The sequence below is a fragment of the Phalacrocorax aristotelis genome, chromosome 4, assembly GCF_949628215.1.
Source record: "Phalacrocorax aristotelis chromosome 4, bGulAri2.1, whole genome shotgun sequence".
Taxonomy (NCBI): domain Eukaryota; kingdom Metazoa; phylum Chordata; class Aves; order Suliformes; family Phalacrocoracidae; genus Phalacrocorax; species Phalacrocorax aristotelis.
This window is the reverse complement of record NC_134279.1, coordinates 66,579,240-66,594,207: the sequence shown is the minus strand read 5'-3', so window position 1 is coordinate 66,594,207 and position 14,968 is coordinate 66,579,240. Positions and strand designations below refer to the sequence as shown.

The 14,968-nt window shown below is 36.9% G+C and overlaps 1 protein-coding gene across 12 annotated transcripts in view; it reads right to left on the bottom strand.

The window, feature by feature from the left end:
• The window catches only part of LCORL (ligand dependent nuclear receptor corepressor like), an 85,901-nt gene that overhangs the window by 27,559 nt on the left and 43,374 nt on the right, over positions 1 to 14,968 (bottom strand). For 8 of the 12 annotated variants that reach the window (XM_075091769.1, XM_075091770.1, XM_075091768.1 and 5 more), the window contains exons 5-6: positions 12,728 to 12,982; positions 3,693 to 3,783 (exon numbers count right to left, since the gene is read on the bottom strand). In XM_075091769.1, coding sequence (XP_074947870.1) covers positions 3,693 to 3,783; positions 12,728 to 12,982 — 346 coding nt within the window. Of the gene's footprint in view, positions 1 to 107; positions 2,279 to 3,692; positions 3,784 to 11,375; positions 11,607 to 12,727; positions 12,983 to 14,968 lie in introns of those variants that run through there. The other 4 variants (XM_075091776.1, XM_075091774.1, XM_075091780.1 and 1 more) reach the window with 3 other exon arrangements.

Below are 14,968 nucleotides of genomic sequence, written 5' to 3'. Positions count from 1 at the left end.
ATTGGTCTCCCTTAAATTCTATTAAAAGTTACGTATTTAAAGTGAACTGCCTAACTTCTAGCTACCAAATTTATAAAGAATTTATACTACTGAAAGTTCAAAACAGCTTCACTGTTTAATATTTGTATTTCTATCAAGACCCTGAACTGCAAATTTGGTTATTAGCAAAATGATAATGTAACTTGGTATTCATTTTGATAAACTGAAAATGTTTTGAAATGTCACAGCAGCAAATACATTACAGTTACAGTGAGGTTTTTTCAATAGGAGTGTGACACAATCCTTAAATAAATTTTAAGTAGTCATAACATCAACTAACCAGCACGTTTAAACAAAAAACCCAAACAAACCCAAACCATTCTCAAGCTCATTCTGTGCACATTATGAACATGCTCTAAGTTGCATTCCAGCTTTCTTTTTAAACCTTACAAGTTACCTTATTCATCAAACTAAAAAGGAAAATTATGTTAAAGTTTAAATTATTTTATGCTCTTAGTATTCCATCTTATTTCATATTTAATAATTCTATAACTACAGTAATTTCTCAGGTTTCATAAGTGTACACTTTGTAAACACCAATTTCTTTCTAAACCAACAACAAAATTTTCTTAAAATGATAAAAAATGCAGTTTATGCCTGCTAAACACACATTTTTAGTAATGAAATGTTTTTCTTACTTGTATTGGATATTTAAGTGACAATGAACTTCTTTTCTTTCACAGAATGTACTATATCCTACTAATACTTCACAAATCCACTTCCTTGTAAGGAACTAGCTTTTTTAAAAAAATCCCTTGATTTGTATAGTCTGAGTTACTTACAATTTATTGCAAGTATTCTGTGAAGTACAAAAGTCTGCTAACCCTTGGTTGTGTATTTCCATAATAAGATGGATTATTGAATGGGTAGAGTGGTTCTTCACCAATTAAAAATTATGCTTCACATGACAATTACTTGTTTTCCCAAAACATCTTTATGCTATTGACTACTAAATAAAACCTGAATCTTTTCACCTATTTATACAAGGATTATATTAAATACACACTATCAGAATTACGTGAGCAACTCTATAATTCTGTCCACAGTGAAAACCCTGAATAAAACTATTTTTCAAAAGGCATGTATGTGGTTTTTGAACTGTATAATTTCACGTCTTCTGTCAGAGTGAGCATATGTATTTCTCATACAGTGTGTGTATACAGACATACATACACACACACACAAAACAATTCGCTAACAATTTTTCTACACAGGCTTGCTACTATTTTTGCAGCTGCCAGTCCCTGAATCTGTCATATTAAATAAGCCAGTATCTGGTAATCGGAGTTTCTTCTTCGGCGGAGTCTTCAACGTTCCAGATCTTTCTTTTACTTTATATTCTAAAGTGCTGTGAGGTACCCCATAAATTCCTTGTGCTTTGGAAACACTCATTTTCCCACTCATTACCATTGCAATTGCTTCTTCCATTATTTCATGATCATACTGCCGATAACGGCCACGTTTTTTTCTTGGTTGCTTATTATCTTTACGATCCAAACTATCTTCTGTATTTTCTGAGGTTCCATCTACTGTCCCATTCTTAGCATTAAGACACAAAGGAGAGAGGTCCCCATGCAGAAAGTAGGAGTCAACACTTGAGTGAGTTACAGGTCCAGAACATTCAATTTTGTTCTGTTTAGGGAGTATATTTTTCAATTTTTGAAGAGCTGATCCTTCTAAGACTGAGGAGGTTTTAGAAACGTGGTACATAACATCCAGAAGACCAGCAGTATCAGACTGTGGTTTGGACACAGAACTTATTCTTAGCTGAGGAATTTTTAATTGTACAGTAGGACTTGAAGTTTCATATTGTAGATTTTCACTTTTTTCTTTAAACTGAGTGACCATTTTCTGTAGAGTTAACTGGTGGAGGTAACTGGAAGCTGTTGGGAATTTTAATTCTGAGGTTTCAAGTAGACTGAGTTTACTTTTTTCTGTGCGCTCTGCTTGAGCTCTTGCCCACAAGGCTACTTTTTGTAGGACTGCACAAGTTTCTTTACTGTCTTTAAATGAATAACTATCATTGAAATCTCGAGTTTTGTTTTTAAAAGGTGCAGGCTTTCCTGCTGGTAAGGCTTCTAAGTGGAGAAGTAAAGTTTTTTGAGGTATGCCATAAAGTATGCCTGCTTTATTTATGTCCAGTGCTCCAGACTGAATGTCTTTCAAAGCTTTTGAGAGCAAACCATCTGCAAACTCAGCACTTCTTTCCACATAGTCCTCTCTGTGTCTGTGTAGTCTCCTGGATGGATGGAATGAAACGATGGTAAACTGATGTATGAGAGACTCTCACACAGCTATGGAAGGGAAGGGTCCACTCCTTTATTATACTCCTTGCTTCGGTAACATCACTGCTTCTGATACTTTAAAGCCTTTGAGATGGGGTAGTTAAATGATTATCCTAGCAAAATGTTACAGTTCTGGTAGGACAGTGTGTCAAAAATCATACGGTGCCTTCTACAGCAGCCCTTCCAAGAACTTTATATCCTAGCTTTCTATTTGATAATATTCTCATGTGCTTGCTATATTCCCTTGTTCACATGCTTGCAGAGCAACACTGTTATAATTTTAATTATACAATTAACGTTCCGTTAAATACCCAAATCCTGAAGGAGTTTTTGTTAGTAGAAACGTGACGTTACCGCTAAACAAGTAATAAAAGAGTCAACCCCCTCATAGAAAATTTGCAGCAATAAATACATAACTACACACAAACATCCCAGACTTACACAAAACTAGGCTTTCTACAACAATAGGATAAAGTGCCGTAGTTAACAATCAAGTCCATTTTGGTAAAATAAAACAGTTTTAAAAACTTCTAGCCACTATTTACAGCTCTCTAATTACAAAGTCATATTCATTTTAAAACGTCTTCATATCAACAAATTAATGAAATGCAATTTTACATCATTCAACAAATACTGCTATTGTAGGCCTATTTGTAATAAGTTATTTGGTAAGACGTACAGGTGACAAAAAGGGTCCTGCTATGGCTAGTGGATGGGAGGATGCCAAGATCATAACAAAATCCAACAAAATGCGTTTCACTAGTTTTGTGGTAGCTTTCAGCAGATCTAATAATGTCTTTCTTGCTGAATAAACAAATTTAACCATTTGCCACCACACACCATAGTCAGAACCATGATGTAAGCATAAGTGTGATGATTAAGAGCTCTCTCTCTCGCGCACGCTTGCTTTCTCTCTCTTAGTAAGGAATATTATAGATAAGTCATTTAACTTGTTCATGTTAGTTGAAGAATATTTTAAATCTAAACATTAACATGGTAATTTTTGTCCAAAATTGAAGTTTCCTAAATAAACTCTGAAAGAATGTATTTACATTTTCTTCTACTATCCTATTACTTTTAAAGCATTATGTAATAAATTTTCAGTTCATTTTTAGTAACATGAACTAAAGTTTGGTGATTGTTCTGATAACTTTTCTTTAAACAGAAAAAAAGGAAAAAGACAAATGAAACATATGATATATACATAGACACACACTTATGAGTGACAAAAATTCTTTTGAAAGCAAAATAGAAACCACACGTGTGTGTCAGTATATACAAATGTTATGAACATAAAACCTGACTTCAGAGAAGAGAAACCTGGATTGTCTTTTAAATAAACTGAAGAGAGTCCTAAACGTTGCTTACCCAGACACTGAGTTTTCAGAACACAATGGATCATATTTGGGTTCTTCCAACCTTGCGCTTTTCTTTGTAGAGAGATCTAGCACTCCATCCCCTGCAAAGAACAAGTAGTGATGATAGCAGTTGTTTAAGGATGATTCTCAGGAATTTTGTTAGCAAATGTTCGTACCTATGGCACAATTTTTAAGCAGTTACTTTATCTTGTAAAATTTCTTACATCTTATTCCTTTAACAATGTCAGCTGCCACCAAATGGTTTTATGTATTTGATTTGTAACAAAATTTCCAAAATTAAGAAAAAATAAAAACTAAACCCATTCAGAAACAATGAAATTTAAAAGAAGAATCTGTCTTAAACAGAAACGTGTGACCACTTTCCTAAAAATCATGTATGAATATATATTGCAGTTTACTTTCAAGGCAACCAAAGCAATCCACTTATTATTATTCATATATTCATATATTCATATTTACATACTGTAAACAAAATACCCTAATACTAAAGTTAAAATTGACATAACTAAATCATAGGCTTAGAGGGATCTCAGGAGGTCTCCAGACCAACCTCCTGTTCAGAGCAGGGTTAGCTATGAGACCAGACCAAGTTACTGGATAAGGAAGTAGTAACCCAGGAACTGGGAAGAAAGCCTGAGCCCAATATAGAATTTTAAATATACGAGACTTATGTCATTAAAGGTTCTATCAGTTTGTTTATACATATTCCCCCTGCTGCCCCCACATATATGTAATAATGAAACTAGAGAAATGAAAAGACCTAAACTAGGGTGGGAGTCTGCTCTGTTAAGTCACTGGCAAATGTTAAATTCAAGATTTATAGTTGGCTGTTGAAGTCTATGAAGTATTGAAATAGAAAACCGTATTTTTTAGAATTTTAAAATGTTCTTTTTAAAAAGAGCATTAAAAATTAAAGAAACCAACTAGCACCTGAAATACTCCTTCTAGTTTAAGTTTGGGGTTTTTTTGTGTGTGGTTTTTGTTTTGTTTAAATAACATTTAAATTCTAGATAAATCCCCTAGATATATTTAATTTCATACCTTTCTTCCTTGCTCCTGTTTCAAACTCGGGCTGTTTTGTGTGCCTGAGCTCTGCAAATCCGATTTGGAGTTTCAACATGTAGCTCAACATTCAACTCTACAAGCAACCTTATACCAGCCCTTTTTACGTTAATGTCGTTTTCATGTTACTGCGTATTACTTCTAAAACCTCAGTAATCTGTATGTATTTTCCCATAGCCTCAGATGCAGACATGAAGCATTGGCTGAACAGTCCAAATGCCAACAATTTAATAACAAGTCAGAAAAGCTGTTAGGATAACTCTCCTTTATACCCATACTGCAAAGAAATAGAGTTTTGTTTAATAACCAAATCCATTTTTAACAAATTTTTGCCTGTTTTTCCCCAACTATTTTGTATTATTTGAAGAAGGATAAAGAAAGAAAAAAGTAGCATTGTAAGTCAGCATAAGGGGAAAAAACATTTATAAATATGCCACTTGTTAAGGATGCTAATTTTCTCCGGAATATATTCCTTTCAAAGTCTTCCTTAACCTTAAGAAAGTTAAAGGAAAGACTAGTTCATGTTAATCAACCTTTCTGATGCAGTGATACTCCAGAAGGAAAGGTCAATTAAAAACACTATAGAAACATTCTACGGGGACTATTTGGCCTGCCCAGCTGTAAAGTATCCCGAATACCTAAACTCACAATGTCCCCAAGTCCTGCACAACAGACAAGTTTATCCTATTGTGCTCTGTCAGTCATACAAAGTACATCTCCCTTTCTTAAGTGTTTGTGTGTTTCCCTTCACAACACTTTCTCCATCCTCAGCCGATATTCATAGGCACTATGACAAAAATGTTTAGAAGAGATCGCTGGACAAGATCACTATAAAAAACCTACTTGGAAGTTCACAACTCACCAAGTTATGACAAGCTAATAAATTCTCTCTATTCAATCTACAAAAAAATTGAAGCTAACTAGATTTTTAGGAAATAAAAAATCCAACAAACAAGACTCAAAAGAATCCTCCAAGATTCTATAACAAAATCTCACCAGAATAATTTTTATCTCCAATCTTTTCAAAATTAGCTTTGACAAAGCCAGGCCACCAATATGTTGAAAAATTACTAAAAAGGACACAGTATTGAAAATGCAGACTCCTGAGATAAAAAATTAGATACATTTTGGGCCTCTAAAGGGTAAGCAGAACTGAACAGTCATTTCAGGTTCCAGGCAGTTGGTTCCTCCAACACAGCAAATGCATTCCTTAAGTATATGCCACCTCCCTGAAAACAACACTTTATAGGAAGATGATCCTCAGTAAAAAGAGTAAGAGAACCATGCAAGAAATTTGATATACATACGAAAGACTAGATAAAGTCACCACATACGAGGCTTTCTTTCAGTGATTTCACTCCAAGTGTGCTCATGGTCTTCATTAGAATGAAGTTATTTCTGTGCAAATTAAATGATTTTCATCTTCAAAGCAATAGCTCAACCTCTGGCCTTTGCTTCTTGGCACCAGATCATCAGGTCCAGCAATACCAAGATATAACTAAGTGTGATCAAAGGTCATCTTCAAAACAATCAGGGCCACAGTCACTTGAAACTCCTCCACACTAGCAACGTTAGAGAAACAGTGGGGGGAGAGCAAGTAACAGAGACTGCATGGGTCACCCTTGAGTTCCTACAATTGGTATTTCTACACTGATTCCAGCAAACTTCTGCTTTTTTCTGGGCTTCAGGAAACCTCTCACTAGCTATTAAGAGCTGCCGTACTAGATCAGACAACCTACTCTACTCAGCCCTCAGTCTCCAAGCATGGGAAAAACTCCAGTCCTTGCATGGGAGATCACATCAGCCTGGCCATACCGGCAGCTCATTCCTCTCCTGCTCTCCCAGAAGCTGCTGTCATTGCATTAGGGATCTCAGAGATACATCCCTGCCTACTCTAGATTTAACTTCTGGCCTTGGTGCTGCTAGCCAGAAAGCTAAGGCTTTTTTTGAACCCAGTGACACTGTCCATCTCTACAGCCTCCTGCTAGAGCAGTTCCTGACATTCACAAACTGCTGTGCAAAAGCTGCCCCTTATCTGTTTTTTCTTTCTAAGAAGTTTCAGCGAGCCCTGCCTAGTTCTAAGACTGTGAGATTTAGTAAATAACAGCTCTCCCTTTACCTTATCCATCACCCTGCAGTAAACCTCAATAAGGTTTTTCATAATAACAAAATGACATTGTCTTGTCTTCAGTCCCTTCCTGATGATGCCTTGCCTTTTGCTGGCTATCTTCCACACTGCTGTACATGGTAAGAAAGTTTTCAGAGAACTGTCAGTAAGAACACTGAAGTCTTTTATTAATTCCTAACTACTGCTTTGACTAGCCCCTTTTTGCTGAGCTGATGTGCTATTTTGTAAGATGAAAAACTACCAGATCAAAAGTATATGCCATGGACACCTAATATATAGCCAAAGTATCAGCAGCATCTGTGAGGAGGGGCCACAGACAAATGGTCCTAGCCAGTTCCAGCAGACCCACTGCAGGACTCAGTAAGCCCAGCAGCCATTTGGGCAGAATCTCTGGGAAAATGTATTTAAGAAAGGGCAAAAAGTGCCAGACAGAGAGAGAAAAAGGGAACAAAAAGAATGAGAAAACAGCAGAGGGAAGCCCAATGGCAGAGAGAAACCATTGGGTACAGACGATGGACACCCCATACCCATTCCCCTTGCACCACAGAGGAGGTGTTGGTCACAAGGGAATCTGGAGCAAAGCTGAGGAGGAAAGGTAGTATTGCAATGTGTCTTTTTGTTTCCACTACCTGCATTAATAATTAGGTATTTATTTTAACAGGCAATAATTTAAGTTAATTTTCCCCAAGCAGAGTCTGTGTTGCCCATAACAGCAAGCGGTAAGCAATGACCATGTCCTTATCTCAACTCATGAGCTCTCTCTCCTTCCCATTTTCTCCCTGTGCCACTAAGAGGGAAGCAAGCAAGCATCTGACAGGGACCTTGCCTGTTAGTCACTACAGCAGCCAAGGAAGAAATAAAACACCTACTCCCCTCAAAGATGTACCTTCTTAGGGTGACCTTTTCATGCAGAAGTATTAAACAAACTGTTTCTTGATTATATTTGCAGCTCATACAATTTATCTTTGTGACTATAACATGTGTACCTCCAAAAAGCATAGTGTTTTCCCCAATATATATGGTAAGAAGAGTATATTAAGAAAAAAAGGTTATTTTCAGTAATATTTGGAATTCTTTCAGTAGCCCTGAACATAGCAATCACATCATGTGAAGCCAGTTGCCATATTAACTTCAGTGCGGATTTTCAGGAGATATGAAACCACTTTTCAAAAATTAAGAATTGTTTCCAAATTCTGGTCCATTCTTGAGAAATCTTTATTTTGCTACAAAATTTTGGTGAAATCACATGCACATTGTTAAAATAGCATTTTATTATCCAGTTTAAGTAATTTAAACAGAAATTATGACTTGGATTATCCTTATTTTTCCTACTTCAATAATGGCCAACAACAATGACAAAGCTACAGGTTAGCTGTAAAAAGTTCATGCAGCAAAATGTATCACATTGCCAGATACCTTCTGATGTCTTCCAATATAAAATAGATCAATAAAACAAGGAAATTTTTGCAAAATTCTCTTGTATTTTTCTGCTATGTTTACACACCACCATTGCTCTTAGCAGATACATCAACAAGATTAAGCTTGTGTTGCTAAACTAACAGATTATTTATTTGTACAGCCTCTTGTAAGTCACTTTGCTTAGTAGCTTGAGAGTGATCAACTCTCCTGTATCTATCAAGGGAAAGAAGCCTCTGCATCAAAGTTAGCTGCTGCTGGGAACACTGCCCAAAAAGCTCAACATCATGACTGCCCAAGAAAATAGTTAGTTGCTGCCAGATATTCCAAGACTGTTCCTCACTCAATGTTTATTCTGCAACGATGCCGCTTTTTCATTGGCTTAGTTTGGAGAACAAGTAATATTGCAAAATTACAGAATACCACCCTATTTTTGTTAGATACAGTGCATGCAAAACAAATTATTTCACTACACGGAGTATTCTTTTCAAGGCTTGAACAGTCCTAGAGTTACATGCATTAGGAAAAAAGAGCAAAATATAGGTATTTCTGGAGTCAGTTGCTTCTAACTGACAGAAGTAATCTCCTGATTAGTTAACCAGCAAGGTGCACAGGAATTCAAGCAAGATTACCACACTTCCACATGTAGAAGAAAGCAAAGCATAATTTGGGACTCTATCAGTCAGGTGCCAGCCGGACACACCTGGATGCCAGTGCTTAAACAGTCAGTATTGAATGATGCAGTACCAGGGGTGCAATGGGTTGACCTTGGCCAGTAGCTAGACCCCCACCCAGCCCCACTCTCACTCCCCCTCCTCAACAGGGGAGTGGGGAGAAATACAGTGAAAAAGGTCATCAAGATAAATACACGGAGATCACTTGCCAATTACCATCACAGGTAAAACAGACTTGGGAAAAAATCATTGAAAATTAAATATATTTGGAAAATAAGGAAAAGACATAAAGCACCTCCCCACCCTACTTTTTCCCAGGCTCAGCTTCACTCCCAACTCCTCTACCTCTCTCCCCCATCCCCACATGGCACAGGCAGGATTGGGAATGGGGGTCACAGCCAGTGCAGTTCCTCCCTCCTCACACTATTCCCGTGCTCTATTGTGGGTTCTCCACAGGCCACAGTTCCTTCAGGAAATATCCAGCTGCTCCAATGTGGGGTCTTCCATAGGCTGCAGTGTGAATATCTGCTCCAGAGCTCTCTCTTTCGTGAGCTGCAGAGGATTACCTGCTCCACTGTGGTCCTCTCCATGGGCTGTGGGGAAATACCTGCTCTAGTGCCTGGAACACCTCCTCCCCCTCCTTCTCTCACCTTGTTGCTCACCCTCCTCTTTCCTACTCCTCTGCTCATCCAGCATTTTTGCTCTTTCTTAAAGGTGTTTTCAGAGGCACCCCAAACCTCACTGATGTGTTGCACTTTGGCCTGTTGTGGGTCTGTGGCAGAGCTGGCTGTGCCTAGCATAGGGCAGCCCCTGACCTCTTCTCATAGATGCCAGCCTGGCAACCCTGCCCAGCTACCAAAACTTTGCCATGTAAAACCAATAACAGGTGTCAGGTCTGCAAGTGTCAGACTTGAATATTTTGGGAGTACTTCAGAGATGGGCCACAGATATTGGAGGAAAGCAAGAAGCTTTTTTGAATGGAAATAAGATCATCCAGACATCTTCAGTGGCAGAATCTTCTTCTCAATGTTGAGCTAGCACTTAGCTTGGATCTGCTCAGTACGCAAAAAAAAAAAACAAACAACCCACCAACAAAAAACAAATGCTTCTAGTGATCTGGAAAACAAAGCTTACTCCTTCCTTCCTCTCAAGTCCACAAATCATTGCCATAGTAAAGGAACAAGACTGAGTGTTTTATCATTTCGATCATTCATTTTAAAGATGACTACTGTAAGTACAGAGCACCTGCCTAAAGAGAAAATGAAACGGAAGTATTTGTATTTAGGTGATTATCTCCTTCACAGGATTTGGATTAAAAATATTTCAACTTTGAGAATCTGTCAGAGCAATGAACAAATTTGAATCTCCTACTCCACCACTGCCACTTGATTTGGAGATTGTAACAGGAATTACAAATAGCAAATAATAAGAGTTGCACAACAGTTAAAAGACACTACTAAGAAGGGAACCATGGTATTGCTTTTACAGGTCTCCAGACTGAAGTAGTATATTGCGTTAGACAGAACAATATATTTTTAAAAATAATGCCGTTAAAATTTCACAATTTGCTACTGTAAGAATGTAACACTTTAATATATCCAATCTTTCTTCAGAAAGACGACAGAAGTGAAGGGTAGGCAGACACAGTCCTTGACAATAGCTAACTGAAACAACTTTCCATAAATCATTGCACCTAGAACACGCTGCAAATAAAAAGAGCAGGCCAACTTTTCCCGTCTTGATCTTATTTGCTTGTGTTGCTACTACTACAGTGGAAAGCTAAGATAGCTCAAAATTGGTATGTTCATGGCAAAAGGAACGTGCAATACAACTTCCCTGGTAGATAAGATAGCTTGAAACCTTTCTTCAGCTTACAGTCTTGTTTCAGTACTTCCTCTCATTTCAGTAGCTCTAAACTTCACAGCAAGACTAGTATCGTTAACAGCTGCAAAGCACTCCAGCAAACACAGCAGCGTAAGTCCTAAGAATCTACAATATCTTACACAGTATACAAGTTTTACATAGTAAGCCATGTATGCTGAGCAACTATTTTAGTCTCAGATGTTTTGCTGAAGACACACAACTAAACTTGCTGTTTACCCTCATTAAGAAAAATTAAAATTATATTAAAAAGATTTAAATACCTCATTTTCTCGATACTTTTTCTTGGACAAAAGATCAATGAATTTTCAAATAGCTGAAGGTAGCAGCAGAACTTTCTTCCTGACCCTGCCCATTCACCCTCTGCCTTCCCTTTCATTCCTCGAAGATTGACCTGAGCTCAGCCAGGAGCAGAACCTGTCTTTGGGGACTTTGCTCCCTCATGGCCATTTTAAGCTAGTTATTCTTTACAACCAGCTGTTATAAGTAAGCAAGCAACAGGCTATAGGGCTGATACCAGGAAAGTACTTTTTATTGCCCTTGCAAACAACACGTGCTTCAACCTGGCCAATTTTAAATCTCTAAAATCTGTAATTCATCAATAGCAGAGGTGTGTCAAAGCACACCAGATTCTTTTTCAGGATCTAATCTGTACAAGGTATTCACTAAATCCAGGCATGAACTGGTTTCCGGTGCCCATGCAGAATAAGAGCAGGAATTCCATGATTTCTTAATGCTTCTGCTGTCAAAGAGAAAGGATGCTTGAAATAGGAATAGGCATGTTTAGCAAGGTATACCCATGTCAGAGCTCCCCCCCCCCCCCCAAGGATGTGTCATCTAATTAAAGACTGCATCATTAAGCACACACATACAAGATCTGCTTTCATTCTAACCAATGTATGTATTTTTTAAAAAACTTAATTCTGCAGTTCTACCTTTTTTTACATTTTTAGTATGGTACGTGACATACAAGTAAACTTTTCCCTTTGGTATTACTGGATTAACATGCACCCCCAAATCTGTAGAAGGCAAAAACCTGCTTTTGCCACTACTTTTAGTTGCACATAAGTCACAGCCCTTCCTGAAGATTGCTGCTAATCCAAATCAAGTTCGAAGTCCAAACAGGTATTGTGATTAGATTGTTATCTGTTTTGGATAGCGATATTCCTTGAGCAAAGAAATTATTTCCTTTTTGTAAATGATGACAAGACAGACTATTTTTCTAGCTTTACTCTCAGTTAAGAAAGTTGCACTGATCTCTAATGATTAAGGCAGGAAGTATGGAAACTTCCTTCCAAATTGACCTTCTCTTTCCATCATTCTGACCAGCCTGTATTTAAAGAATCGAAGTGTCCAAGGGCTGACACAGACAGAATGACCTTTGCTCTGAAATTCCAGTGTCTTTCTTTTCTCAGAAGGCTTCTTAACAGCCATTTCCTCAACAAAATCCTGAACCGCTGTTAGCTGTGACAGCCACAGGTGAGCTGACTTAGATTCAGTATTCTAAAGCTGAGAAGTTCCAATGCCACTTATTTAATGCAGGCACTCAAATTAGAATATTTATCTGCTAACACACAATATAAAGTGTGCTGTTTGTTTTGGGATTTTTGTTGTTTGTGTTTTTTTCCCCGTTCTCTTATAACAGTGTTTAAAGGAAAATATGAGTTTTCTTTAAGTTGATGCAATGCCCACCTTCCTTCAATCTTATTTTAATCCCATAGGATTTTTTTTTCTATATGTACTGATTACTGCTTTGGACAGACAAAACATATAGATAGTTGTCAGACATTTATTTTAAGGGAATAAGATGTAATAAGGTAATAAATGACAGCAAAACAAAGATAAGCAGATACAGAAATTTACCTTGCTGAGTATTCTGTTCTTGAGTTCGATTCACAGTGAGGTCTAGAGGGCTATCCTGTTCTTCCTGAAGGGAGTTTTCAGTTTGGTTCATTTGGATACTTTTACATATCAGACTTGGTTCAAACGATGAACCATTTCTGTTCTCTTGAATTTTGCTACTTTTTGAAATGTACTCAATCGCAAACTGACGGATCATTTTTTTCATTAATTCCTGAGCAACTAGGGGAATGTTAGGATCACAGTTCTGAGGAAGATCTAGGAACAAAAAAGAAACAACACAGCAACAAATGTATTAAAAACCAAACTTAATTACTTGTCTTTAAAGAAATACTTCCTATAAGCAAAATAAACGTGTGTAATAAGTACATGTGTAATGAACACTAAATCAGATATCTAGTAAGTTGTTCTTATGAGCATTCCTAACTGGAGGTCACTTGGAAGAACACATTTAGCACACATCAGTAATTTTTAACCTATTCCTCTGTCATAGCATGCAAGTAAAACTATGTGGGTAGATAAATAATGCAAGTATGGGAGTCAGAATCTGTATGTACTGTTGGTGAATTTTCATTTGTAGACTGTTCATTTTCAGTTTTGAAAATAAAGGATTTTGAATAAAACCAGTGAAAATATACAAGTTACTGTCAAAGAACAATTACAACAAAAATAATTTTAGAAGTGTAGTTTTATAGATTAGTCTTTCATAACATAGGACAGTTGGACTTTTGAGGAGATGATCAAAGGGGGGGAAATAATTTGTTTCATGTATGTATTGGATTATAATCTCCATTGTAGATTCAGGACTGCAATGTCAAAACTGATATGACACTACTTGAAAAGACCCATAGAAATTGTAGTAATACAAAATTGTTAAATTTTATTGTAAAATCTTACAGGATTTTCAGGACATTTCCAGGATATTTTCGAAGTGCTACCAATAAAAACATTTGGGAGAAAACCTTTATTTCCTATTCTACATGTCCTATTTCTTGTCTGTGTATGCAACAGTCCCATGGAAAGAAGCGTTTCATTTTAAAAACAGAAATATAATAAAAAGGATTAAACATCAGATATCTGACTTTATTTTAACATTGTGTTAGCTAGAGAAGAGTTAAACCTCTTATTAACAAGCATAGCTGAAACTACATTTGTGAATCACTGAAAAAAGAATTCCAATATAAAGTACCAGAAAGATCAAAATAAAGATGTGTAACTTAGCATAAATAACAATGTAATTAAGAAACTCACTTAAAGTAAGCTCTGTTACTTATCAATGCAATACTGCATTGATGACTGCAATACTTCATTTCACAAGACAACAACAATTGCCCATACTCAAAAGATCTTTGTTCTTCCTTAAAGTGGCAGCAGTAGTACTCATTTCACTATCCCACTCTTCCTTTGCTCCTTCAACTCTACACACACAAAACAGAAATATTCTTTTCAACGTTTTTACCACTGCCTATGCTTGGGTTCATAGGTAATGACTGAAACAGATTTCATCAAGAAGGGACAGGGATTTAAAGACTGAAAGTAAGTGTGAATGTGATACAGAAGAATTAGCTTTTAAGTCAGCCTTGATTGCCTGAAAGAAATGCCCAAGGACATGGTGGCAGTTACTGGGATACTTAAATTAGTCTGAAACAGATAAGATAGACAATAAATTGCTTTTTGCTTTCATGGAAGTGGAGAAACTGAAAGGACTGGATCAGATAGATGTTTGCGTGCAAAGTGTAAATTTCCTAATAGGTAGCCTGGGGGATTACACAGCATATTTGCGCAAGCCAGTGCAGCTTTATCCATCTACTATCGGGAGAGTGACCACTGAGACAGATCAAAGAATGCTACTCAAGTTTAGAAATAAATGCATAGATTTTTGTTTGTTTCAGGTTTATTCAAAATATATTCCATTTTAGGAATTAATTTTCAGAGTATTGCAAGGAATTACAAATACGCACATATGCAGTCTGCAGTCTAAAGCGTACGAGCAGGCAGCTGACTGTTCAGATGCTTCTTGTCAGTGCCTTTTTGTTGGCCTTTCAGTAACGCTTTATGAGAAAAGGTAGAACTCCAACATTTTCAAAGACTGAGTATATGCTAGACATTTTGGCTTCAAGAGACCTTATCCAAGGCATGACAAAACAAGTCTGCTTATGGTTGAAGCTCTATCTTCTGACAATCTTTCAACCAGATCTCTACCAAAACTTCTAAAATTGATACGAGTTTCTAGAGGAGAGGTAT